Source organism: Sphaeramia orbicularis, chromosome 10 (genome assembly GCF_902148855.1).
Source record: "Sphaeramia orbicularis chromosome 10, fSphaOr1.1, whole genome shotgun sequence".
Classification (NCBI taxonomy): Eukaryota; Metazoa; Chordata; class Actinopteri; order Kurtiformes; family Apogonidae; genus Sphaeramia; species Sphaeramia orbicularis.
The window spans coordinates 49,704,474-49,731,826 of NC_043966.1; the positions used below are offsets into that span (position 1 = coordinate 49,704,474).

Below are 27,353 nucleotides of genomic sequence, written 5' to 3' on the forward strand. Positions count from 1 at the left end.
ACTGACATGCACATGTGGAAGGGATTAAACGGATTTATGAACAGAAACAACAACTGAGGGGCACAAACGGGAGTCTGATTAGTGAAATATGGAGATAAAAGTCCAGAAGTCAGCTGTACTGGACTAAACAGGTCTGCACAAAGCTCAGCTTTTATGACGGTGGGACTCATACAGGTGCAACTAGAAGCACTCGGAGAGCGCAGACCTCCGCCAAGGCTGATCAGTGGCCCCCCCCCGTGGGCCCCCCCACGCCAAGGAGGTTATGTTTTTGCCAGGGTTTGTTTGTTTGTTTGTTTGTCTGTCTGTCTATTTGTCTGTCCGTTAGTGTGCAACATAACTCAAAAAGTTATGTACAGATTTTGATGAAATTTTCAGGGTTGGTTGGAAATGGGCCCCCCCACCCCCAATCACCACCAAAATTTAATCATTTCTTCCTTATCCCATTTCCAACCAACCCTGAAAATTTCATCAAAATCTGTCCATAACTTTTTGAGTTATGTTGCACACTAACGGACAGACAAACAAACAGACAGACAAACAAACAAACCCTGGCAAAAACATAACCTCCTTGGCGGAGGTAATTACATGATGTCACACAATGTAAGATGATGTAGGATGATAAATGTATGGACTATGAAACCTCAAATGTCCACGGAAAATTCGCGGAGGCCGCGCGTTCACAGTGCGTGCGCCCATCCCCTGGGCGCTGCAGTGAAGACGCTGACCCAGCGCTGCACAGACCAGGTCTACTGATGAAACAGGAGCCGCGGGCCCGCGGCAGGTGGATGATGCATCCGATTACTGAGGGAGGGGTCCGCGGACACGTCAAAACGGAGCGGACCTCCACCTCTGCTTCCTCCTCCGTTTCCATCCCGCATCAGGTGAGAGGAGGGGAGCCTCAGTGCTCAGACAGAGGGAAGGGGGCGGGGCTTTGGAGGGAGGCGGGTTGTTCATGTTCAAACTTTTACTAAGTGCTGTGAGAAATGTCACATCGGTAGGTATAGCTTTAAGTCAGCATGTGCTTATTTGGTTAATTTCTCTCACTTCTTTCATGAAAATCATCAAAATAAAGAAAATGATTACTATCTGAATTCTTATTCAAAGCAAGACATTAATTTGTGGTTTTGGACTGTTCTTTATTGCCATGATAAAAAGACTTATCTGAAATCTATAATGATACATATCAAAGACTGTATAACGATAGATGTAATTATCACAGTATAAAAATATACAATTACATTCAGAGTTTTGGTTGCTAGTTTTGCTTATGTTATAAATACTATTAGCAGGGTGAAAGAGTTTTTGTTTCTCATGTACATTTTACATGCAGGTATGCATCAGTTTTCCTGTTTCCATGATGTGTTTGCACCTCAGATAATGACTCCTGTTGTCTCTTACAGTGGGCACGCGTTCCAGTTGCAGGTAAATGCTTCATCTCTCTGCCTAGCAAGGCCGTAGGATTGCAAGGTCAAACCTCAGGATTCAGACTTGTAGAAACACTGCAGTCCTGGCAGCATCCACCGCTGAGAGCTGCTGTGGATCCTCAGGTCCAACCACTCTTGCTGGGTGAGCTCCAGAGCAAGACTACAAACCCAAAAACCAGACATGACAGTTGTAGGTTCTACTTTTGTCCCCAAAGTACAAACATCTTGGAACCTCCTATAACATTTGAGAATCAATCAGTGAGATCCTGTCTCATCCTGTCTAGTTTTTATTCATGAAACACTGATCTCACATGACAGTAAACACTGGACACAGAGATCTGGTGCTGTCCATTTAACATCGGTGTCAACCCATGAATCCCCACAATAAGTTTTGGACATTTGCTTTTTTTTCATTTGTAAGTTTTGATACATTACAACTAAAATAGGACTAATGGCCCTATAGCTCACCAGCATGTTCTATCGAGAATCAAGACCAAGTTGTCAGGTTCTGCCACTATGCTAGAGTCCTGGGGTCATGACGCAGGACATCAATCTCCCAACAGAAGTGGGTGGCACTTTCACTGGAGGAGAACTCAACAAATTAAACAAGAAAAGCACTCAGAGAGCGAGATACCTCCCCCGATCACCATCAAAATTTAATCATTTCTTCCTTGTGCCAGTATCAACATTTCCTGAAAATTTAATGAAAATCTGTTCATAACTTTTTGAGTTATCTTGCTAACAAACAAACAAACACGCAAACACACAAAGCAATGTGGTCACAATACCTCCTGGCGGAGGTAATGAAAGACCATATATGACTTCCTCTCAGTGCTCAATTGTGACTATATTGATGTCTCTAACCATTTCCATGTTATAAGCCATCAAAATATGACCCATTGTGTGTTTAAGGCACATTGTGTATAAAGGCACATTTTTAATATTTCAAAAATTGGTCAAAAATTCCAAAATCTAAATTTCTCAAAACTGTGAATAAACATTGTAGATATAGTCCAAAGGAAGCTATATATAAAATTAGAAACAGTTTTGTCAGAGACAGTGTTTGAAGAAATTGCTAATGAAGACGCCAATGGACACAGTGACTTCACGATAGCTTATGGCATATCGACCAGTGAGATAATAAGAGTCTGGTTTCGACCGGCTCAATATGTTATGTGTCATGAGGTGACTTTTGTTATGATTTGGCGCTATATAAATAAAATTTGATCGATTGATTAGTGAACAATAGCTAGCTCCATACTCTTCCTTTTAACAATGTCTTTATAAAGTCAGCTGCTACAGTAGTGGTCGTCAGCCATTTATTCTGGATAGGTTAATGGTCTATGTTGTAATCTTTACATGTTTCCAGTGTCAGGACAACAGTTTGCACAGTTTAAATGAGCGCTGTGGATGAAGGACTGGTGTTAATTTCATTGACAGCATTAGGATACTTGTATTTTCATGTGTATGACTTTTCTTTCCCAGGGAGGATTCTATAGAAATATAACTCAAACTTGTCTCCAGTCGGGTCTGCATCCAACTGAACAAAAACAATGTAGGATTTTAGCTACATAAAGTTGGTAAAATAATTAGCAGGCAGTGGACAAAAGCCCCCTTGCCCCTGAGTGGGTGTTCCTATCTATGTGTTAGTGCTGGCTCACAGGTCAAAATTATGTTGCAAACCTTTGTTGGCTATTTCAAAAAGAAAGAGAATTAGATCTACAGTATAAGAAGTTGTTGATGCTACTTGCAAACATTTTGAAAAGCATTTATGCAGGATGTGAGATGTGAAATAGGCCTTGTCATAATACATAGCCTGGCCACACATGTCATTGTTTATGCCACACAGCACTTATGGAATGCCACATCAGTTACTTCTGTCCATAGTTGTATTCATTTTTGTCCCAGATCTTGCATTGATGATCACACCCAGGTCCAGGTCTGGACTCTAGTGGCAAGTCCATGTGTGAAACCACCCTTTCCTGTCATTGTCCAATCTTTATATTTTCTGTGAAACTTTGATGAAGAGGTGAGAAGTTACTCACCACATCACTTTGGGTTCAAGGAATTGTTGCAGCTAAAACATGTGAATCACTGCAGTAATAATCAAATGGAAGGATCTGAACTACTAACTAGAACTAGTTAAATCCAGGTGGAGACTTTTTTTGGCCAGGCAGTGTATACTGTAATATGATAATGTTTGAAGGTGATGAATATGACTACATACACCAATCAGCCTTAGCATTATGACCACTGACAAATGAGGTGGTAATAATGTTGATTACCTGGATAGACAGTGGTAGAAAGAGGACATTTAGTAATTGAAATGCATGCTCTGAAAGCAGTAAAATGGACAGTGTAAGGATCTTAGGGCTTTGGCAAGTGCTGAATGGTGATGGTGAGGACTTGATCAGAGCATGTCCAAAACTGCAGGTCTGGGTGGATATCCCTGGTCTGCAGCGGTCATCAGTTATGTTTGGGTATAAGGAGACACAAATCCAAAACACAATGCGTCCATATATCAACACAGGAATATCAGGAATTTAAGGACTGCAACAGGATTCAAGTATAATACCTAAGAAAACAACTAATCTAACATCAAATATTCACCTTGGAACCAGGTAGGGCTCTCCAGAGAGAGATGGATCCACTTGAGGAACATGTGTAGTTAAGAGTGAGGGCTCAGACTGAGCCATATCTTCATCCATACTCCTGAAGTTGATTACACTGCTCCCAGCAGCAGCATCACTCACATCCCGCTGTCTGGTAGTGGGACCTGAAGGAGGACAAGCACAAATATGAATCATATTTGCCTCTCTTCTACCAGTTTAATATATTGCAGCTTAGTATTAATACAGTAATAATTTAGTATGAAAAACATATTATGTAATCTTGATACAGTTTCATTTCAGTTACATAAATATGCAGAACAAAGATGATGTCACGCACATATCTCACAATCAATAAACAAAAAGGACTAACAGTAAAGATCCTCTTTTCGATTTAATCACTTTAAAACCATGTTCCCCATGTGTACATTCCACTAAAACTTCCCATCCATTACTTTTCAAATGCACCGTCACAGCATCCTGTAATCAGCACCACCAACAACTAGACAAACAACCCAGAGAACAGTAATGCCTACTCCAGAAGGAGAAAGTGTCAGACCCCTTTGTAGCACTGGCACAGGGTGAACCACATCTGGATAAACCCCACTCAGACCATGGTCTAAGTCCTGGATTCTTTAACTTATTGCATACTCACAGCAGTGAGTGAAAGGCTCCCAGGCTCTGGACAGAAGGTAGGGTTTGGACTGTGGCTGCTGGAGCAGACACACTAGTGCATAGTCCACCTGCTGAAAAACTCTACACAAACAGAGGTTTGCTGCAATTAAGCACAATTCATCTTCATTTTTTAAGGCATTAGAATCACCAATGAAGAAGAGATGTGCTTCATGAAGTAACCACCATTTACATTCACACTAATGTGTCAATCATCCATTTTCTGGAGTTATCAGACTATTCAAGGGATCATGTAAACAGTATAATCTTATATGTTTTATCAGATAACAGCGGTAATCTGATTATGAGAATTCAGATTAACACACTTGGATTTCTCCCCAATACTCCAGTGTCTTCCTGCATGTATACAGATTAATCTGATTTATTTTGTTGTTTTACATCTGCACGTGTGAAGACACACACACAAAAAAAAATTGTACAGAATGGAAGTTATGTAGTCAAACGTGAGCAGAAGAAAACAGGAAGTTTGAGTCTATCATCACTATGTACAAAGATAGAAAGAAATGGGCTGGAGCGTCTAAACCAGGGTTTTCCATTATCGCATTTCTGAAGTGCATGCAAACACATCAGATCTGAATATTACAATTATCTGATTAGTAACAGTTATGGGATTTTTGTGGTCATGTAAATAGGCTCAATGAAAGTCAGCACGATTTGGTTAATGACAAAATCATACAGGGAGATGCTCAAGAATATGATGTTGAGCAGTTGAATCAGATACAGATGGAATATTCTGATTTCCACTGTACAGAAAACAAATTAATGAATAATGACATTGAACTAATGAATAAAGGTTTACTCTTCTATCTCCAGTTACACTCAGGCCTTGTAGCAGACTAGAACCTCAAATAAGAAACATAATGTGTGTGCACTTGAAAACCCTTGGCCTGACTTATCAGGAGCACTACTGCCACCCAGTGGCCTGACTCATCAGTGCATGCCAAAGTTTTTGGACAGATGAACGGCTGACCAACTGATGACAATACCCTTCAGCCGGAGTGGCTGAAGGTAAAAATGAATGGATGTGAATGGCACGAATGATAATGTACATGCTGAATGACATTTATAAGCTTTTACTTTAACTTCAACATGCAGTGGATGGGTCATTGTGGGATCCAAGAGAAAATATGATACCTGAGGCTGAGCAGGCGTTGGAGAAGCTCAGCTGATAGCCCATATCGATCTGACTGGATCATTTCTCTGATGGAATCGAAGTCCTGCTTCAACTGGAGAGCACCCTGCACACTGAGGACCATCACCAAAACACACCGTAAACCGATGCTAATTCATTTAGGAGTAACCCGTTGAATGAACTACTTTCCCCTATGTAGACCTGAGACTGTTAGAGGGGCTAGCCCACCTCTTCTCCATATGCTTAAAACCATCTCATGTGGCTTAAGATAAGGGCTACTTAACAATTTAAGGCTGGCAGGAATGAAATGTACAACCTGTATAAATGAAGAACATACTACCTTGATCCCATTATATTTTTGATACATTGGCCCCATTTATCATTTAAGTGCATGTTAACATCCACTGCTGGTTAAAATGTCTAGTAAACAGTCTTAGCATACAAGGAAGTACATTAACAATTTAATGATGTTGGATGATTCTTTTATAACTTTCAGTACCCTTTGAAATTGCAGAAATATATGTGTAAGTCAAACCACATTGAACAATAAGAAATACATGGATAGCAATACTCAGACAGCACAAGGAAAAAGAGAAATAACAGGATGGGAGATGGGAGATGTTTTCAATATGAGAAAAAATTCTAATGATAAAGAAATTGTGGCAGGAAAGGCCACTGGTAGCTGTGAATGATGACCCAAGATGTTAATGTATAATGCCCTGACTGGTGACATTACCTAAATTTGATCTTTTGTTTGAGGATGTGTTCCATCCATGCCTCCATGAAAGCTGTCATAGTGATACTCAGTGCCTGGACACGGGCATCATCGGACAATGGAGCTACGCCTTCTAAAACCTGACCAATCACAGCCTGAGCTGCAGCAGATGCATACTCGCTGGGTTTCTGTCTGATGGGAATACCTAGGAAGAAAACACAATTACAGTTTTATTTAACTGCTGGCAACATGTAAAAGAGCAGGATGTAGAGGAAGCAACACCTTTCTAAACTGTTTTAACTGCACTGTCCATTTATATTATTTAGATTATACTGTTATTTTAGCTCCAATTTGCCACAATTATAAAATTCATTCCTATGAGATTTTAGTTTAGTTCATTATGGTTTCACAGTAGTAAATTTCTGCTCAATAAGAAGAATAAGATGTCCTGTAACATATGGGACTACACGGAATTGCTCCTATACTTTAATTTGGACGATGGATCCCTACTCCTAAAAGTGCAGAAGGTTGGGGAAGTGGCTAATGACCGAAGGGTTGATGGTTAATTTTCCCCCATGTCTGTGGTGTGTTCCGCATGTGACGGGTTAGAGCTGAAGTGTCAAACATACAGCCTGTGGGCCAAAACATGCTCGCAAGATGTTCCAATCTGGCCCACATGATGAATTTGCAAAATCTAAAAATTACACTGAAGACATTTAACAGTCAAGAGTGTCAAACTGGTGTTGGTGATGTCGTTGTTGTTGTTATTATTGTTGTACTGATCAGAGTAAAAATAATAGCATAATAACCTCTAAATAACGACTCCAGTTTCTGTCCTTTGTTTAATGTGAAAAGTAGAATTACGCTAAAAATATCTACGTTTACAAACTATCCTTTCACAATAAAATGTGAATTGCTTGAAAAAATATGAACTTGAAATAAGTATAATTGCAGTTTTTAACAATATAATAAATCCACTGTGGTGTGTATGTTGTGTTAATAATAAGATGAGACCAAGCCCGGATTAACCATATGGGCAACTGGGCAATGGCCCAGGGGCCTGCAACCTCTGAAGGGCCCTGGGTAGCTCGGGCATAACGAAAATATCTAGTTATCTTTTGCTTATAAATGAAACTGTCCGCTGCCCGGAGCCATTGCACTGCACAGAAACCCTGCTCCTGCTGTCTGTGACCGTGAGCTGAGACCCTCTCCTCATTGGTCAGTCCAAAAAGCGAATCAGCGGTGACGCAAATCAACATGCGTGCACAGAACGGGATGTGAGACGTCAAGAACTACGCGACGTACGCAAATCAAAACATTGCAAACATGGAGAAGCAGCTAAGTGGGAGCGCCAAATGAAAATTAAAAAAGGAGAGGGACATTAAAAAAGCTGAAAATTTAAAGAACATACCTAAAATAGGTAATTTCTTTACTGTGGCTGTGCCTTGAATTGTGATGTGTTTTCTGTTTAAAAGTTAAACTGGGACCAAAATGTTTATTTTAGCAGATTATACTGCATTATATTTATTTTTTCCTTGTGGTGGCTTCATGAAAATGTTGAGATATCTTTATTGTTGAGAGAAAGCAGATTTCAAGATGTTTACATTGCACTTACTTTAACTCTCGTTGAATTCTGAGGTGACAAGGGGATTTCTGTTTAAAATTCATATCTGATTCTATCAGATTATGTTTGTGTTTTGTCTGTGGGCTTTTTCTGACGATTCAATACATTTGTGTTGGCAAAAAGTGTTCTTAAATAAATACTGGATACTTTGGAAATGGTTTCTTATTTATTTTTGTGAAAATGGAGGACACTTCCCTCTCTTTCTAATGTAGTGGATCAATTTTAGATTATACTGATGCTAATGTGTTTTGTTTTCATATCATCATATGCAAGTGAGTGGTCTTGACAAGAGGCTATAGTGGTGCACTTGTAGTTCTACGAGCATTTACACATTTGTACATCAAAATGCATTTGATGATAGTTAGATATTGAAGTATGGGGTATATTTACATATATTCCTGGAACTTATTCTGTATTTTGCCAGATTATAGGGATCCTTGGGTTGTGATGATGGGGCCCTTGAATATTGTTGCCCAGGGTATAATGAAGTGTTAATCTGGCCCTGGCTGAGACAGAATATTGTTGAAATTGCACTTATTTTTCTTAAGAAATTTCAGGTTGTACATGGTTGTTCAGGTTATTCACATTTTCATTATGTAATGTAAGTTTTTTTTCCACACTAAAACAAATATGTTTTCAGGATCATTTATAGGTTATTATGCTCTTACTTTACTGGTCTGGTCCACTTGAGATTGCATTGGGCTATATGTGGACCCTTAAAAAAATACACTCTGAATCTTCGTTTACATGTAGAAGGGTATTTTTGAAAAGAGAATTTTCTCTGTGTTTGTGCTTGATCGTTTACACAACAACGGGCACACACACCAAAAACAAAGGTTTTCTAAAAACTCTGGCCAAAGTGGAGATTTCGGCAAATCTCAGTTTTAGTGTTTGCGTGTAAACAAAGGGAACCGCAAAAACGGAGACTCTCAGATGGACATTACAGTTTTCGAAGGAAATATTCTACCATTTGACATTTGATGATACAGTATAGAGGAATATGATGGAGCTGATAAGTGAGGTTACAAGTATTAAATGAGAAAATAAGGAAGTTTGGTGCTAGCAAATGTTAGCATCAAATGTTAGCACCCACTGCATCTGCTTAACAGGATCTTTGTATATTTACTTGATATAAAATAAGGCATTTATGAGGTGTTTCCACATCATCATACTTCATATTTTGTTTATTAGTCTTTTATATCTTCTGTCCAGTTCAGTCAAAGGTAAATGATGACATAATTTACGTCCGTGCACAGCAGTCTTCATGAACTAAAGACAAAATATGATTGAAAAACAGACCGCAGCTGTTAACAACTACAGAACTAACACGGTTCGACTCAACAGAGTTCAAACCCTTTTTCATCCGCTCCGGCACATCAAAAAAGAAGTTTGTGATTGTAAAAAAAAAAAAGTCGCCGGCTCATCCATTTGCACTGTGTTGAATTGGTTACACATCTCTGATTTGTTTGGACTTGGAACCAGGAGAATTTCATCTTCATAGGTTCATAGCGGAAGTAATGTTTTGTTATGATTCTTTTCAGGATTCTGATTGGTTAATGCTACTTGATCGTCTCACCACACTGCCATCTACAGGCCTTGCATGCTCTTGACATTGTAGATATATGGGGCCGGGTAAACGCAGATTTTTCTGAAAACGGTCATGTCTGCACAAGGTTTTTTTTTTTTTTTTTCTTCTTCTTTTAAAAAAACAGAGAGGGGGAAATATCCTTTTTCAAAAACACCCAGCTATGTGTAAACATAGCATGAAACTGAACCTCTAACCATTAGAGGTTCAGTGTGTTGCGTGTCCACATGGACAATACGAAAAATACAGATTGTTCTTCTTTATCAGTTGAATTCATGAGTTTAAAAAACCGAAGTGTTGAAGGCTGAAGGTGTTTCTATGTTAAGTGTAACATTGGTAAGAGATGCATGTTTTACCCATGCATGGGACTGCATGCACTCTTGGTTGCATTTTTCATCTAGTTATCTGTTCTATTTTATTCTTTAGATAAGGATCACAGATATTTCCCCTTTTATGCAGTTCAACTTTAGTACCTGTCCTGTGACTGGGTCTCCAGTGAACAGCTGAAGGCATGGTCTGCTCAAAGATTTCTCCTGACATTCTCTTGCAGTCACTGGAGAAGGTCTTTAGCACCGTAGAGGACAAGGTCTGATAGACAGTGACAAAACCAATGGAATTAGGAACAGATGACATTTACACTGTTGGTTAGGATTATTCCATAATGCTACTGGTGCACGGAAAAACAGACAAAAATTCTGTTGTTACATGACTTAAGCAATCATACCTTATTCCTAAGTACTTCTACTTCTTACTATTCCTGCAGGGTACCTGGTATTTTTTGTCTATCAATATCCTTTTGTGGGTCTGAAATAACCTCATCAACACTGAACATACCACAGCTTTGACTGCAGTAGAAGTTTAACTCTGTTTCAGCTCTCTATGGTGGTTGTGCATCTTGTGTAATGAGTCCGTCGAGTCACCTGCAGCTCACACACAGTCCTGTCAAGTGCTTGGAGTTGCTGCTGAAGCAGAAGCTGACTGTGGTTATGAAGACTAAGATGATCCCAGTCACTGTTGGAGTTCATCACCAGGGACTCTGTCTGCTGCACAGTCATCAGAAGTGATGCCTTTAGTGCCTGCAGAGTCAAAGACAGGGACATGCAAACCTCAATTTAGAAAAACTTGTGACAGTATGTTAAGTCTGTCTAGGGCCAGTTCTAGCCTGTCATATTAGGGTGGGCTGCTGGTTGAAATAACCAGTGGGCAACTTGGTTGGTATGTACAGACAGTAGCAAAGCTGAACAGTGGCCTGAAGGCTGACAATTTGAATTGCAAAGAACTCACCAGCTACAAGGACACGCAGACACCAACACTCAGACAGCACTCCACTGGACACCCTGAACCAGTTCTTTGCCTGCTTTGACCAATGCATTGGAGAGGCCCGCACCTGCACTGTTCTTCTGGAGAAGGACGACACCCCCATCCAGCTGCAGCAGCATCAATTCAGAGCCATCCTGAGCAGTGTCAACGCAAGGAGAGCTGGAGTCTCTGGAAGGATAAATACATGTATGCGCAGACCAGCTAGCAGGGGTTTTCACCACCAACTTCAACCTCTCGCTACTGCGGTCTGTGGATCCCACATGCCTTAAGTCAGCCCCCAAAGTCCCAGTCCCCAAGAAGACCACAGTGAGCTACCTGAATGACTATCACCCAGTTGGCCTAACCCCCATCATCATCAAATGTTTCAAAAGACTCATCTGGCCCCACATCAAGGCCATCATTCCTGCTGACCTTAATCCACATCAGTTTGCATATAAAGCAAGGGTTTTCAAATTGGGTGAATGTGAGCCTCCTCTTACAGTAGGTAAGACAGTTGAGCCCCCTCTTCTCCAAAATCCTTCCCCAAAATAATGCCCGTCCTAACCCATGCATACCTCTGCAGTGATACCATCCTTTGTGTTCCAGACAGACATTGATGAGTTTCAATAACAACTGTTAGAATGTAAATATATTTTAATATTATATTTGAAGACATTTAATTTCCTCAACTTCTTAAAAGTGGATTCAAAAAGGATTATTTGCAACAGCAAATATATTTTTGAACTTCAGTCCTTATTGAGGCTACTTTTAAAATCACTGAACATCAGTAGGCCTATCCACAATTCAACAACTAAACATGCTCAAGTGTACATCTGAAGGAAATGCACATGGTCTCGAACAAAATCAGCACCAAGGACAGCTCTCTGATCATCGGATGTTATTTTGATTATGGAACAAATAACATTCGACAGACAACTAATTGTATTGAAGGCATTTTTATGCTATCAGATCGTACAGATTCACACAGATTTTCATCACAGATTTGAACCATTTAACAATTTCAGCCACATAAACTACACTGCCTCAGCTTTAAAGAACAAACAAACTAGATTGTGCTATTAGAGCGGCATTAAGCCCAAATGTGGCCCAACCAATTTATGCTTTCAAAAGACAACCCAACTTTGCGTTTTATTTAATCATCCATCCCTAGATCAGTGGGAGCAATATGGCTGCGGTTTTGATACGCAGAGGTGTTCAATGCAGGGCTGCACTGTAGAGAGAAATAAATGTAAGTTGTCCTCCACCTGCAGCCTTTATTGGTATTTCTTTTTAATCAAGGCCAGTACGGAAAATCTGCACTCACACAAGTAGGTGGAAGTGAATGGGATAAGGACTTTCATAGCCTTAGAGGAGATCTGGGGAAACTCGCTCTCCACAGACAACCAGAAACACAAGTAGCATTTCTCACTGTCTTCGCTTTAAGTCCATATTCGAGCTGAGCTAGACCAGTGCCTCTTCCTTCTCCGCCTCCCCTTGGGCTCTCTGGTGCCCCCCAGGGGAGGCATGCTTCACCTACTGAAAACCACTAATATAGAGCAAACAGGTCAATAGAGGACGTGATCATAATGGCCCTCCACACAGGCCTCACACATCTGGACAAGAACAACACCCTGGGCCACCTTAATGCACGGGCTTACCTGGGCTGAAGGGGCCTATCATCAGGGACACCTATCAGGGACATCTATCAGGGACATGATGAGCATAAAAAGTAACAGTGTTTTGTAACTTGTCCGTTTTCCTGTCAGTCACTTTATACACATGTTCGAATCTGCTGATTGATCCAAATTAACCCTTTGCTAAGCCCAGTCCCTGCCCCCTATCTGTCAAGCTAGTCCAGCTTCCTCACTTTGCTTGAGTAACAGGCTGTCACACAAGTGTCTTACAAACAACAAGAAATTAATAACATGGAGAAGGCGACAAAAAAATGCAAAACCGGTGCCACAAAATTTAGGGAGAAGAAAAAGAAAAGCTCTAGCAGCTGAGGCAGCAATGAGTAAAAAAGTCCCGATGATGTTTGCTGCAGGGGCCCGGGCTAGTAGCAAGGTGGCTGTTGCCTCATTGGGTCCCTCACAGCAACAGCAGGTGGTAAGGGGTCAGCACAAGTTTGACAGTGAGTCTGATGAAGAGGGAGACGGCGAAACCAGCAGTAACATGATACGCAAGCCGGAGACTGATGTAGAAAATGTTGAGGCAGATGTTACACCATGTGAAGGAGGTGGTGATGTTGTGGCGGTAAGCTGAATAACAGATATGTATGCTTTACTTTCAAAATTATCGCATTATACAGTTCACATCAATCAAGCACTGATTAACTACTGTTATGATATTATTGCAACAGTAAAAAGAGATATTGTTCAGTAAGAGTGGTGGGATTAATGGCTTGTGTGTATGTACATTAAGGGGGTGAGTCGGTACAGCACCTGCGTGCGGGTTGTAGTGGGCCGGTCTGCACCAAAAAGTCCAGGGCCGAATTTTTGTCCCAGTCCAGCCCTGGGGATCAGTGATCATGGTGTTCAGCTTAGGCTTCAACCCTTCCCTTTTACAGACTGAAATACATCCACAGTCCATGAATCATTTCATTCTGTTGTGCAATATAGAGAATATTTGCTCTTAAAGGACTAGACCTTTCATGGATGCTGTTTTTGGTCCAGATCACAATTCCAATCACCTGTTTCAAATCACATAGTAATTTCTTTAATGTTACTCATTACTTGCTCTAAATCACTCATGTCCACACTGTTTTTAGAATGTGTTGCACACCATCTCTTGCATTTAGAAATGTACCTTGAGGTCTCCTTGTGTTATAAGCAGGAACCTGTCGAGACTCCATGAGGAGAGGAACTGGTATGCCTTAGACATCACCCAGACTGTAGACAGATGCACGGTGGCTAATGCCAGGCTAACAGTCCGTCTGTGGAACACACGCCTAGGGGGAAAATCACTAAAAGGTCCTGGTGCTGGAGGTAAGACAGAAAGGACAGAGATATACAGCAAATACAGATGAAATAGATACAGTATTTGTAAAATATTCTTAACCCTTTTTAGTGACAATAATGTTAAAACTACAAAGCTAGAGTTAGCTAAATTAATCTAAAACACTATATTAATTGACTGAGTTCTGCATTCATTCCTTTTACATAACACATAATGTCACAGTCATTTAATATGAAGGAGAGACAAACTGGATCCAGGGAGAGCTTTAAAGCTTACAGTAAAGCAGAGGAGGGGGTTCTCCTGTTTTATCACTATTGGAGTCCCCATTCTTGTGTCTGTGGTGGGGCTGATTTTGGATCCATCTTAATTTGGTAAATATAAACAAACCATATCATTACTGAGCTGTCATATTAAGGGATACTAATGATCTTTGTCAAAGGATTGTGAAATATTCAGTTATTTGAGCTGTAATGAACACTGCCATTGTTTGTCTTTGTACCTGAAGTGCTGCTGTCTGAGGAGTGATGGCAGAACACAGACAGAACAGGAGCCAAAGACTGCAAGAGGTTTTCCATGGTCACTGACGTAATCACACCATCTTGTGTAGGTGATGATGCTGCAGAAGTGCTGCTTCGCTTAACATCAGTGAAACACTTGTCTTTCAGACTTGAACCCAAACTTCTGCACATCACTTTTTCATGTAGAGACAACAAAAGATAAAAACAGATTAAGAAATGTAAAGATAAATGTAATTTTCATAACAGACTTTTGGATAGTTTAATTCAGATAGGTTTCCTGATTTCATGCATTAAGGACACTGTATTCTTTAAACTGTTAGATCCTTTTGCTCAGTTTTGAAACTGACTGAGATAATGCTATTGCTAAATCACAACACGGACCACACTATGATGTTAAACAGCATTAAGTAATTTCAGCTACTTCATAAATGTTAAACCACACAAATTTGTGTGATAGCAATATTGTCACCTTTGTGTAGCGTATCAGACAGATCCAGGTCCAAGCTGTAAAATTTAGGAGGATCTACTAGCAGAAATTGAATCTAATATTCATAATTAAGGTTCCAATAGAGCGCTACCTCTCTGCTTTCATTTTAAAAACTTGCATCTAGGGCTGGGAGAGCTTAGAGCATGACCTTGGACTGTGGACGTATGATCTGCTTTTCAAATTGCATCTTTAAATAAATCACAGTTCTGTCCAAACTTCTGTTAATCTTCTAACTTTCATTTGAAATGACCCAAGTACCAGTTTTATTACTGTAGTTTACAGAAACTAGTGCATCATGGGTAGTTTAAAGCATTAATGTTGCTAGGATAGCAAGTTTCATGAAGTTTGTTTACGGTAAGTCCTAAGCATCTGTCAGCAAGTGTTTGTCCACTTTAATCTGCAAGATTTTATGTAACATACAAAAACACATGCAAAATCTTGTTTTTCTGCTGCTGAAGAAAAAATGATTTAAGACAGTGAATAATTACCTTAACTTTGATCAAAAACATGCCAAAGCAGCAGTGCAAAACACAGTGATGGAGTGTAAAAACATTTTTACTGATTCTACAAATCTGGCAGAACAAATTAGTCCACCATGTTCTGGATAATTACCTCAGCTGCCACACATGGATATAAGGTTACACAAACCTGGACTAGTGTTCATGAATGAGCAGGTTTGTTTCAGGTTTTTGTAGTTATGGTTGAAATATAATGGAGAATATAATATTTTTAAATAGTTGGCCGGAACAAATTACAAAAGCTGCAGAAATGGCAGGAAAATTATGGGAGGACTTAAAAGTTGAGAAAATTGTGATTCACATCATGACTCGTATTCTACATAAAAAGATAATCAACCCAGGTGTATTAGGTTTACAGGAGTAAACCAAAATAAGACAAATGTGTGCTTATATACTAACCATGGTCCCACTCCGCATGTGCGATGCTGGTTAACATATACAAACTAAAGCCTTTAAGCATAGTCATGCACTCTTCTGGAACCACATCTACAACAAAAAAGAAAGATATTATATTTCCAAACAATAGCCCTTTAAATCAAAAGAATAAATACCTTAAATCCTTGTTAAAGGTGCATTATCAATCCATTTGAGAAAGGCGACTGGGTACATGCTCAGCTTGATCTCACAACTGCATGATCTTATATTTTCTTACCTGTATTTGAGACATGGCTGATCCTCTGAAGGCTCCGGAACCTTCTGCAGCTATCTTGCAGGTTTATGCTTGATACTCCACCCTGTGGCACATGGACCTGCAACCATAGGGCTTTACTGCAGAATGTCCACAACAGGCTGCGGTATTGTCCAAACAGATCAGCAAACACCACGGGCTGAGCGAGGTCAAACCACTGCACAGATTGTGGTTGGTGATCCGTCATCCCCACTCCTGCTCCCTCCATGTCCACCGTGGCCTCTGTCTCAGGGGCTTTATACTTCCCTGAGCCGGAACTAAAAGAGCAACATAGAGTCTGCAGTTCTATTTCATTCCTACTGACCGCCAGAGGCGGTGTTTCAAGCACTGAATGATCATTCTTGCGCATGCGCAGGTCGAGTATTAATGACAACAAAGTCACCTGTGACCTCCCGGTGGCTCATGTGAGTCTATATAGTCATGTGACACCGGAACCTCAGTCCCTTTTGTTCTTCTCACGCGCAGGTTTGACTGAGTGCATGAGTGGTTGTGCTAAAGCTGTTAGCTCTTGTGTACTACCACTACTTTTCTCACGGCTTGCTGCTGGTAGCCTCATGACTGGCTTTTACGGTCGGAGCTGTGGGTGAGTCTCGCCCTCCAGAGGCTGTGCAAGCTGCATGCATTATACACCGGATCGGTGACTGGCAAGTTTATTTTGTTATCTTATACCTCTGTTGTGGCTCGGCTGCTCGGACGTTTTCTGTTACAGCTGTACAGCCGCGTTCGGCTGGTTACAGCTTTTCTAATTGACCAAGCGACCGTGTTTGGCGTCTGCTTCAGTGTTTGTTATTGGCACCCATTCTCCGGTTGTGCCGTTTGTTTGTTAATAATGGCTTGTCTTTGTTCCATGTTTTATCAACAGTACAGCTTACTGTTGGCTCTCATTTGCCAAATTTATTTTGATTTCGTGGGTTATTGTCTCACTAGTGGCATTTTCTGCTCGATGTGAGTCCTACAAGCTGACCGCTGAGCCGGGCTCAGTACACACCTGAGTCAATAGTGGCGTTTTCTGCTCGAACTGACTCAATCTACCTGCTTATTAGCCTGAAAGATGCTATGCTCGAAAATTTGTGCTGCTCAGCCTGTTTGGCCTCGCTCCAACCGGAGGATGGGCATGATTTGTGCCCCCCCTGCCTTGGAGTGGAGCATCTCAGGGAGGCGCTCTCTGAGGATGCATGAGCAAATGGTAGCGTTATGCCCAGAATGACTAACTCATTTGGCTGCATTTGAGCAGCCTACTGACTGCACAGTCACTATGCAGCCAAGCCAATGGCCGCCAGGACAGTCGGCGTGCCTGAAGCGGTCAGCTGCACGGGCGCAGTCAGTGCTTAAGAAAAGAGCCAGACGGGACAAAACTGGGGTGTTGTCCACACGGATGGATCAACTCACATCCGAGTTGGCCCAAATGAAAGCTCTCCTCCAGTCTTTCCAGACAGATGCCGGCCGCAGCATAGCTCCTCCCCCTGAGCAGGATGCAGCCTTGGCCCAGGATGAAGATGCTATTTCGATCGCAGGTTCTGGTACCCATTTCTCTGAGGGCTTCCCAGTGTTGAGCTCCCAGACTTCTGGTTCTGACTCCAATGCCTCCATTTGCTCTCAGGGAGGCAGAGAAGAGTCTGTGACAGCAGCTATTAGGACAGCTCTCGCCCGCTTGCAGCTGGATGCTCTGCAGGTCCGACCTGCTCCTTCTAGCACTTTCTTCCGGTGCCATGATACTGAGGCAGCCTTAGTAGTCCCTCCCTCATAGGAGTATGTCAAAGAATTACATGCCTGCTGGACTGATACAAAGGGTGACAACTGATAGCGGGGTCCTGGCTGCCATGCAGGAGGCGCCCAAGTTTGGCTTAGGCCATATGCCAGCGGTGGAACCGGGCATTGCCTCTCTTATTGTCCCTCCTGACAAGGCTCTGAGGTCTAATGCTCGTTGTCCGCGACCGCAGTGTCGTATCACGGATGATCTGCTCTGCAGGGCCTACGACTCGGGGGCTCGTATGGGCCGGATTGGGAACTCTCTCTCTCATTTGATGCTGGACCTATCTTCCTCCCTGGAGTCGGTGCCAGTGGATCAGTCAAAGCAGAGCTTGGTGGATGCGTCCCTACAGGCGTTTGCTCTCATGACAAGAGAGCTTGGACACATGCTTTCTACCCTGGTCCAGACTCGGCGCCAGGTCTGGCTGGCGCAGTTGCCGCTGACTGAGCCCTGACTGAGCCTCCCATACGAGACAGCAGCTGGCAGGGCTCCACAGACATGACCATCAACCTGTTGGCACTAGGACGGCTGCGGCTCCGTCACAGAGGTTCTCACTGCCATCTGCTCCACTTGTTGAGCCCCATAGGCCGGCTCCGAGACCAGCTCAAAACCAGGGAGACCATGCTGGATTTCAGACTTCACATCCGTTTAGGGCCACAGCCTGGTCGGCATCCCCCCAGGCCCTCGGGAGGCCAGGGGGCCTGCAGATGATGCAATAGGGCCGGTAGTTGGATGTTTTACCCTGGAACAGCTCAGCAGCTGGGCTGCCCATACCCCAGATTGCTGGGTGCTAACAACCTTGTCCACTGGATACCATCTTCAGTTCTGACGCCGGCCCCCTATCCCTGGTCAGGTCAGAATGACAGTCATCTGCGACCCAGCAAAGGCACAGGCGCTGAACCAAGAGATTTGCACCTTGCTGGCCAAGGGTGCAATAGTGCCTGTGGACCCCCTGCTGGATCCAGGGGGCTTTTATTCCAGTATTTTCTGGTCCCAAAGAAAGCCGGAGATCTGCGCCCAGTTCTAGATCTCAGGGACCTGAATGTGTTTTTAAAGGTATTACCCTTTCACATGCTGACCACCAGGGAAGTGTTGCACGCAATTTCCCCAGGAGACTGGTTCATGTCAATCGACCTGAGAGATGCATATTTCCATGTCCTCAGTGCACCACGTCATTGGCGGTTTCTTTGCTTTGCATTCCAAGGGAAGCATTTTCAGTTCAGAGTCCTCCCATTCGGGCTCTCGCTGTCCCCCAGGGTGTTCAGCCGGTGTGTGGCAGCAGCCCTGTCCCCCCTGCAGGCGCAGGGTTTGAGAATTCTGCCTTACCTAGATGAGTGGCTTATCTGTGCAGCAACCCGTGACCAAGCTGTCCGGGACACTCAGATGATGCTCGATCATGTAGGCCGCCTGGGCCTACGGGTGAATATGGAGAAGAGCAATCTCACTCCTTCACAGGAAACGGTCTTTCTTGGCATTTCCCTGAATTCAGTTTCAATGACTGCTTGCCCCTCACCCCAGCGGGTCAGCAGTATTTTGGACCTGCTTCCAGCGTTCCGGCATAGCAGGGCTCTGCCCTTTGTGCTGTATCTGCGCCTTCTGGGCATGCTCACAGCCGCATCCGGTGTGGTGCCCCTACGGCTGCTTTCACTGCGACCACTTCAGATGTAGTTAAACGGCCTGGGCTTGGACCCTGCATGGCATGCACACAGACAAAGGAAACTTCGTGTCCCACCTCAGTGCATCCGGTCCCTATCCCGGTGGAGGGACAGGTCGTATGTCACGACAGGTGTCCCACTTGGCTCCCTCCCATCACGCAGGGAGGTGGTGCATACAGATGCGTCCTCCATAGGTTGGGGTGTGACCTGGCAGGGGCGGATGACCCAGGGGACATGGTCCCTACTGCAGAGCAGGGAACACATCAACGTCCTGGAATTGATGGCCGTGTACCTGGCTCTCCAGTACTTCCTCCCAGGCTTGCGAGGCAGGCATGTGCTGGTGAGATCGGACAACACTGCTGTTGTCTTTCACATCAATCACCAGGGAGGCACCAGGTTAAAGAAACTATTGCACTTAACTCAGCAGCTCCTGACCTGGGTGGTTCCACACTTTCCCAACCTCCGGACAGCCCACATCCCAGGACCGCAGAACATGCCTGCAGATTTTCTGTCACATCAGAAGCCGCTTCCGGGGGAGTGGAAGCTTAACCCTGAGGTGGTCGATTGCATTTGGAGGACCTTTGGCAGAGCAGAAGTGGACCTCTTTGCCTCCAGAGAAGCAGTTCACTGTCCCCTTTGGTTCTTCCTGACAGACAGCGCCAGTCCTTTGGGCTGCGATGCACTGGCACACGATTGGCCCCACACTCTCCTCTACGCTTTCCCTCCATTCCCACTGATTTTTCAGACTCTCCTCAAGGTCCTTCAGGAAGGGCACAGGGTCCTTTTGGTGGCCCCCTTTTGGCCAGCGAGGACTTGGTTTCCTCTGCTGCGCAGGCTTTGCTCCGGCCTACCAATGCGCCTTCCCTCCAGGAGAGATCTCCTGTCCCAGCTGGCGGGCCAAATTCTCCACCCTGACCCGGATCGCCTCCAGCTCTGGGTTTGGCCACTGCAAGGCCAAACTCCCGTTCCTTCTCCCTCCCTTCTTCTCCCGTTATGATGGGGAGGTAGGGCGCACAATGGCTAATGCACGGGCACCATCCACACGTGCTGTGTATACTAACAAATGGGCAGTTTTTGAGAAATGGTGCCATGGCAAAGGACAGGACCCAATACATTGTTCAGTCCCTGACATACTGGCCTTCCTTCAGGAATTGTTGAAGCGAGGGCAGTCTCCGTCCACATTGAAGGTTTATGTGGCTGCCATTTCCTGCTGGCATGTTGGGATGAACGGTTGTTCAGTGGGCCGTGACAAAGAAACTTTACAGTTCTTGAGGGGTGCTAGGCATTTGAATCCACCCATACCGGCACCGGCACGGGACCTTTCTCTGGTGCTTGAGGCCCTTCGGTCGACCCCATTTGAGCCCCTAGTGGGGGTGGACCTCAAATGGCTTTCACTGAAGACTGCATTCCTTATGGCAATGGCTTCTGCAAAATGTGTGGGAGAACTACAAGCCCTCTCCATAAGTGAGTCATGTTGCCAGTGGAACCCTGATGGCTCAGGTGTTACACTGTGGACTGATGTGTCATTTATTCCTAAGGTGCCATCAATGGCAGGCCACACCCAGCCACTCCAGCTTGCCCGTTTTGACACCAGGGCCCCCTTTGAGCCTCTGTGCCCTGACCGTGCTCTGGAGGCATACATCACTTCCACAGCATCTTTGCGGAAAACAGATGCTGGCGTACGGAAAGGTCAGGCTCTATCTAAGCAACGTCTTGCCCACTGGATTGTGGACATGATTGCTAAAGCCTACACCTTGCAGGGTCAACCTCTCCCTGCTGGAGTTAGGTGCCACTCAACGAGGAGCCTATCGACCTCATGGGCTGCCATGAATGGAGTGCCATTAGAGGTTATATGCAGGGCAGCCTCCTGGTCTTCTCCAAACACCTTTCCAAGGTTCTACAGGGTGAATGTAGCCACACCCCATCCACCACAAGGCATCCTGCCACAGCAACCCTCTACATCTCACTAAGGTGGGTATTGTTGTAGCAGTTGTTGTCAGGGGTTTTGCAGATTCCTCGTGACCTTGTTGATATACATCATCCAGTGCTTGAAGCACCGCCTCTGGCGGTCAGTAGGAATGAAACAGAACGAAAGTTACATATGTAACTACAGTTCTATGAATCCTGGATGAACACTAGAGTGCTTGGTCCCTCGGAATCCTCGTGCTCTTGCGAGAAGATTAAGGGACTGAAGTTCCGGTGTCACATGACTATATAGACTCACATGAGCCACTGGGAGGTCACAGGTGACTTTGTTGTCATTAATACTCGACCTGCGCATGTGCAAGAATGATCATTCAGTGCTTGAAGCACCGCCTCTGGCGGTCATCCGGGATTCATAGAACCGTAGTTACATATGTAACTTTCATTATCAAACAAATTATCAGTATAAAACATAAACGTACGTAACATTGAACCCCTGGCTGAATATCCCCATTTACCTACAAAAGCCTACAAATGATGTGAAGTGTAATGTGAGTACAAGTGTACGTGTGTGTGTGTGTGGGGGGGGGGGGGGGGGCAACACGCCCCAAAATAAAAAGAAATTACAATGTGAAATGGTTTTCTATTGTGTAACCTTTTTTGAACAAAGCCCCACAAACGGCAGCATCAGCCTCCTGCCGCTCAGACTAAAAGATGAAACAAAGTAACTTTGGCCTCCAAATGTTAAACACTGAGGTAAAATGTGTCACATTCATTCCTTGGATTCCAGGAATGTTTGATGACCAAATAATGGTTAGAATTTGTTGGCCAGGGGTCAAAGTATAAGGCAGCTTTGACCTTTGGCCATAGTAAAGAATTTATCCTCCACATATGAGGAACATTTTGCACAACCTTGTGACAGGATAATATGAAAAAGAGATTAAATTTAATATCAAAAAGTTCAAAAGTCACCTTCACATGCAGTGACCAAAACTTAAGATTTGACTATGAAACAAGGAGAGTCTAGCTGAACTTTCTCTTGCTCTGTAGTGGAAGGAAATGTTATCACAGAATCTATCTTTGTATATGGTCTACAATGAAAACTTAGTAAATGAGTAATTTAAGTATCCAAACTTATTTGGCCCTTTTGTGTGCTTCAGTATGTAAGATAATGTACATGTTGTACTTACCTGGCAGAGGCTTCTGCTCTTTTTTCCAGTTCAGCCAATCCTTGATGTGTCTTCTCAGCATGATGGTTGTCTGGTCTTAGTATATTCATCATTTCCTCTGATACAGTAGGATTTGTTATTGCAGCAGTTGAAATTATCTGATCAGCTGATTCACTTGGCAGTAAAATTTCTGTTGTTGTTACATATAGTTGTTTTTCAGGTATGGGTAGATGACATACCAGTGGAGCAAACAGATCATTGGACCAAACAAGTTGAAAAAGCTGCTCTACTGAGGACTGGCCCTGACATAACCCTGGTAGTGGAAAAACTGACACAGGGTGAGATGTGGCCTTAGACGGACAAAGAGTCTGTGTTAGTTTAAAACTTTCAAGACTTATCTGGCTTTCTAGTTTGGGTTGGACTGAATCAAAAGCTTTAATACTGGCCTGGGATTGGCCAGACAGGGCTCCATAACTTTGGCATTTGAGGCAACTATTCCTGGTTTTGACAGAAATCGGCTCAGCTGGTAGAGAATGGTGTTTTTTCAAAAGTGTTTCTTGGTGAGGGCACTGAGAAGATTCCTGTGTGGGGAGTTGATGATTTACGGGGGATGGAGGAGATGTAACAAGGAAGGTCTGGAGCAGCTTATCCCAGGTCCAATGGGCTTTACCAGTTCTAAGAGTAGATGCTCCCTGGTCTACTGTATCAACCTGACTCATGAGTTTACTAGAATGTGCAAGGGCCTCATTCCAGATGTGAACTTGACACATGTAGTGAGTCTGTTCAGAGTTCCAACTGTGCAGCTGCTTGGCTGCTCTTTCTGCATGATGCACTGCTAAAATCTTCATCAATTCTTTGATAGAGAAGGCAGCTGGATGGCGCCCTCTGTTCTTCAGATTAGATTCTAGTGCATGTGTCTGCTGTAATACCATAGTCCTCAGCTGGGTAGTGCTGTGCTGCAGTCTCTGTTCTTCCACTGCCAAGTTATACAATTCAGTACCAACTAAAATATTCTGCAGGACTTCTCTTGGCACACAATCTAATTCAGTTTGGGTTACAGCATACAAAATAGTATACACATAATGCTCCATCAAAACCAGGGCTTGCAGACTGAATAAATCTAGAGTCTGTCTGATGTCTACCAGTACATTTGTCTGCTGAGCTAGAGCCAGTTTCAGAAAGCAGTCGGAATGGATTTTAGATGACAGACAAGACCAGTGGTTGAGATGGACCCGGAGTTCTTGACACAGTGAACCAAGGTCAACTGTGAATGAAACCCAGCTGGAAAGGGTCTGGACAAAAGTTGATGCAAAGAAACATCAAGGTTATTTGTGGCAAATTATTGGTGAGTTTTGCTTACAAGAGATTCAGTACCAACATCAAAGTCATGCTGTACTTCATGTCTAATTTAGAGATGTTTTAGATTAAACAAATATATGAACACACTCTGCTGAATGAAAGATTCCAAAGGCCTCACATGGAATCATGTCTCTATAGCATGTTCACTTTCTCAAAAATCTTCACTGTAAGCTATTAGCTTTTTCCACTTCCAAATTATCATTATCATTCAACTGCTGAAAGAACCTGTGTAAGTTGTCTCTGCTGAGTCTAAGAAGCCTGGGTCTGAAAATGTTAAATACAGCCCAAAAAAAAAAAAAAAAAAACAACAACTCACTTCTGAATTTAATTCTGAGTAGGTCTCATGTTTTAAACAGTAATGTGATCAAATATTTGGTAAACATGCTTTAAATCTAATTTAACCCAATGTACTTCCCACTAGTGTTACCTGTGAGTTCCTCATCTGATCCTCCAGCAACTGTGTCAGTCTCAATATGAATGTTTCTGTTAGATGAGCTCTCCGGGTGTACTCATGTATGAACAGCAGCAAGGATCGCTTTTCCAGGAGTCTCCACAAAGCTCTGTAGTGTCCCTGTATGGCGCAGAAGGAAGGCAGAGGAACAAAAGCATCCTCAGCTGCAACACTTCTAACACAGACCTGGTGGAGGAGGCAGAAGGATGAGACTCAACACCATTAAAAACTCCAGCAATACCTTTTTTAAACCGGGGGTAACTGGGGGTGACTGGTGGTGAAATATCTGCCGTGACTAAACTTTTATTAACAAAAGATAAACAGAAAATCATTTCTTCATAAGATGTACTGTATATAATTAAACTATCATTAGAAATATACTACAATGGTGCCAAAAAGTTAACAGAATAGACATGAATATTAATAATCACAATCAATATTATAATTAATAACCACCTCAAATTTCACTCCTTCAACTCACCTGAGGAGCCCCAGTGCAAGTCCTGTTGAGCAGGTGCCACTGTGGTGCTACATTCACAACAACTTGCTGCAGCCGAAGAAGAGGAGCAGAAGATCGTGACACCAGATTACATGCAGCTACAAAATTCCCTTCCTCCTGTTGGTCCTCACAATCTTCCAGACTGCGGCTGTGGAACAGCCACTTAAGACTGGGGTTGAAGGTGCTCCTGAGTAAAGTTTCAGCTCGCTGCAAGGATCGGGAGATGGATCTCTGTGACCACGAACCTGGAAGCACAAGGTGAAATTTAGAAAGGGAGAATTTTCATACAAATAAAAGATGTTTGCTGAAAAGGGACTATCTCTTTTTGGAAATTTACACTAAGCTGTATTTTGCTGTATTCTATCTTACAGGGTTTTTTTTTTTTTTTTTAATATATTGCTTTCATACCATTACTGGCTGGATCCTCAGTCACTGTGCAAAAACTGGATCCTCTCTGAAACAAACAACAAGGTTATTATGATAAATATTGGTATCGAGTGAGCCTATCTAGAAAATGTAGGGCTGGTTTTTTGGTGTTCCTATGTAGGAGCTGGGCTATGAGGCACATTTACATAATTCTTCCAACAGAAAGTACTTGATAAAATTAGTTTTCTGTGTTTTTCCTGTTGGCATCTGAGACTCACCAATACATCACAGAGTTAAAACTAAGATTTGCAAAACTGACTGTTTAGACTTCACCCCTCCTCTCCACTCACCGAACAGGGGACAACACAGCTCTGACCAAGGATGGTTTTCTCTGACTTTTAACTAAAAGGACATACCTGTTCTTTTTCTGAAGAGACCGATTTGAGATTCTCACTGTCTGAAAAAGAAAAACACAAACAACATAACTTAAACAGCATCTAGAGTCATCTGGCAATAATAAACGTAACAGGAAAGTGTCCATGGCACAGGTGTATGTTCACGTAGACCAGCTTGGTATTTCCTTCAGGGTTAGAGAAAATCATTATGTTACTTTATGACCGGTTTGTATGTACCACATTTGTGTGTCAGTGTGTTAAGCTACCTGCTATCAGACCAAACTCTGCTCCAGGATCCTTGAGCTTCTCTGGGTTGTTATGATCCATCCTCCAAAAACACACTCATCTGTGAACAGGATACAGCTGCAGTGGTAGTTACACATTCCATGACTGATACATAAAGGATAACGGTTGTTTTTATAACTGTCAACAAATCCTACATAAAGACCCCTCAAGGTCATCTGGATCCAGTCTGTTGTCAGTTCCCAGAGTCAGAACCAGACACGGAGAAGCTGCGTTCAGCTTCTATGCTCCACATGTCGGGAACAAACTCCCAGAAAACCTCAGATCAGCTGAAACATTCAGTTTATTTAAATTCAGGTTAAAGACCCACCTGTTCTCAGCTGCATTTGAATAGAGTTTTTATTCATCAGTTCAGATCTGCGCTGTTCCTTTCAAGCCAAAAGTTTTTATCTGTTTTATCTGCTTGACTGTTTTATCTGTTTATCTATTTATCTGATATTTTTGTTTGTTTGTTTTTCTCATGCCTATACTTTGTATTGCTTCTGCTGTAATGCTTTTGATGTTTTATGTAAAGCACTTTGAATTGTCTTGTACATGAAATGTGCTATATAAATAAACCTGCCTTGCCTTGCCTAGCGGTCGAAAGAAAAGTGGTAAAATTGTGCGAGGACCAATAGCCTACATCAAATCTTCCGTTTTTGTGTCTTGATACAAATGCTGTAAAGAAGAAGAATTTCGCATTGTTTTTTCAGGTCATGTACTTTTGTGCATTTGGAATTGATAAGAAAATGTCAGATCCGAGGAGCACAAACAGTCAACACACGTCTGAAGTTTTAGGATTTCGCTTAAAATAGAATAAACTAATCTGAAAACCTTACCCCAAATTAGAAGAGGCCATAGGGTTAGGGCCACGTCCACTCCTGATGCATTTGGCATTTAGCTGATATTTCTTTCATCTCCTGTTTTCTTTTAGGGAAATTCCAAATCATCACAGTCAGTTGTTCATACTCTCCAAGAAGAATCATTCTCAACAACAGTAGAATAGCAGCAGATTTAGCTCATTTACCACCAACGAACAGCTTTTCGCTCATATCTTTGAATCAGATTCGTCAATTACTTATTTCTAAAACATCCGCCAAGATTGTTAACTGCGCAAACGCCTTTAGCTACGGACTGTTAATCCACTACTTATGGAGGAAGAGGAGTTTAAAATAGCATCTGCTAGCCTGTCAGCGCCTGGGAAAACGTACATGTAGCAGCAGCCAATTACGCGAAAGCGTCGACCGTCGATGTGAC

The 27,353-nt window shown here is 42.9% G+C and overlaps 1 protein-coding gene across 3 annotated transcripts; it reads right to left on the bottom strand.

Annotated features, from left to right (window-relative positions):
• Positions 1-1,115: 1,115 nt before the first annotated feature.
• ccdc142 (coiled-coil domain containing 142) lies at positions 1,116-27,293 on the bottom strand. 3 transcript variants are annotated; one of them, XM_030146266.1, is made up of 18 exons: positions 26,936-27,290; positions 26,081-26,204; positions 25,836-25,876; positions 25,462-25,507; positions 25,036-25,298; positions 24,531-24,740; positions 22,766-24,036; positions 16,212-16,504; positions 15,959-16,045; positions 14,536-14,727; positions 13,887-14,056; positions 10,703-10,858; positions 10,256-10,370; positions 6,595-6,778; positions 5,861-5,971; positions 4,689-4,789; positions 4,035-4,200; positions 1,116-1,584 (listed from the first exon to the last, which is right to left on the bottom strand). In XM_030146266.1, the coding sequence occupies exons 2-18, from the start codon at positions 26,139-26,141 to the stop codon at positions 1,476-1,478; spliced, it is 3,576 nt and encodes a 1,191-aa protein (XP_030002126.1). In that variant the 5' UTR covers positions 26,142-26,204; positions 26,936-27,290; the 3' UTR covers positions 1,116-1,475. The 3 variants fall into 3 exon arrangements, with proteins under 3 accessions (XP_030002126.1, XP_030002127.1, XP_030002128.1); XM_030146267.1 differs by lacking the exon at positions 1,116-1,584 and adding an exon at positions 2,663-3,759 and having other exon boundaries at positions 26,936-27,293; XM_030146268.1 differs by lacking the exons at positions 1,116-1,584; positions 4,035-4,200 and having other exon boundaries at positions 4,698-4,808; positions 26,936-27,293.
• Positions 27,294-27,353: the final 60 nt, after the last annotated feature.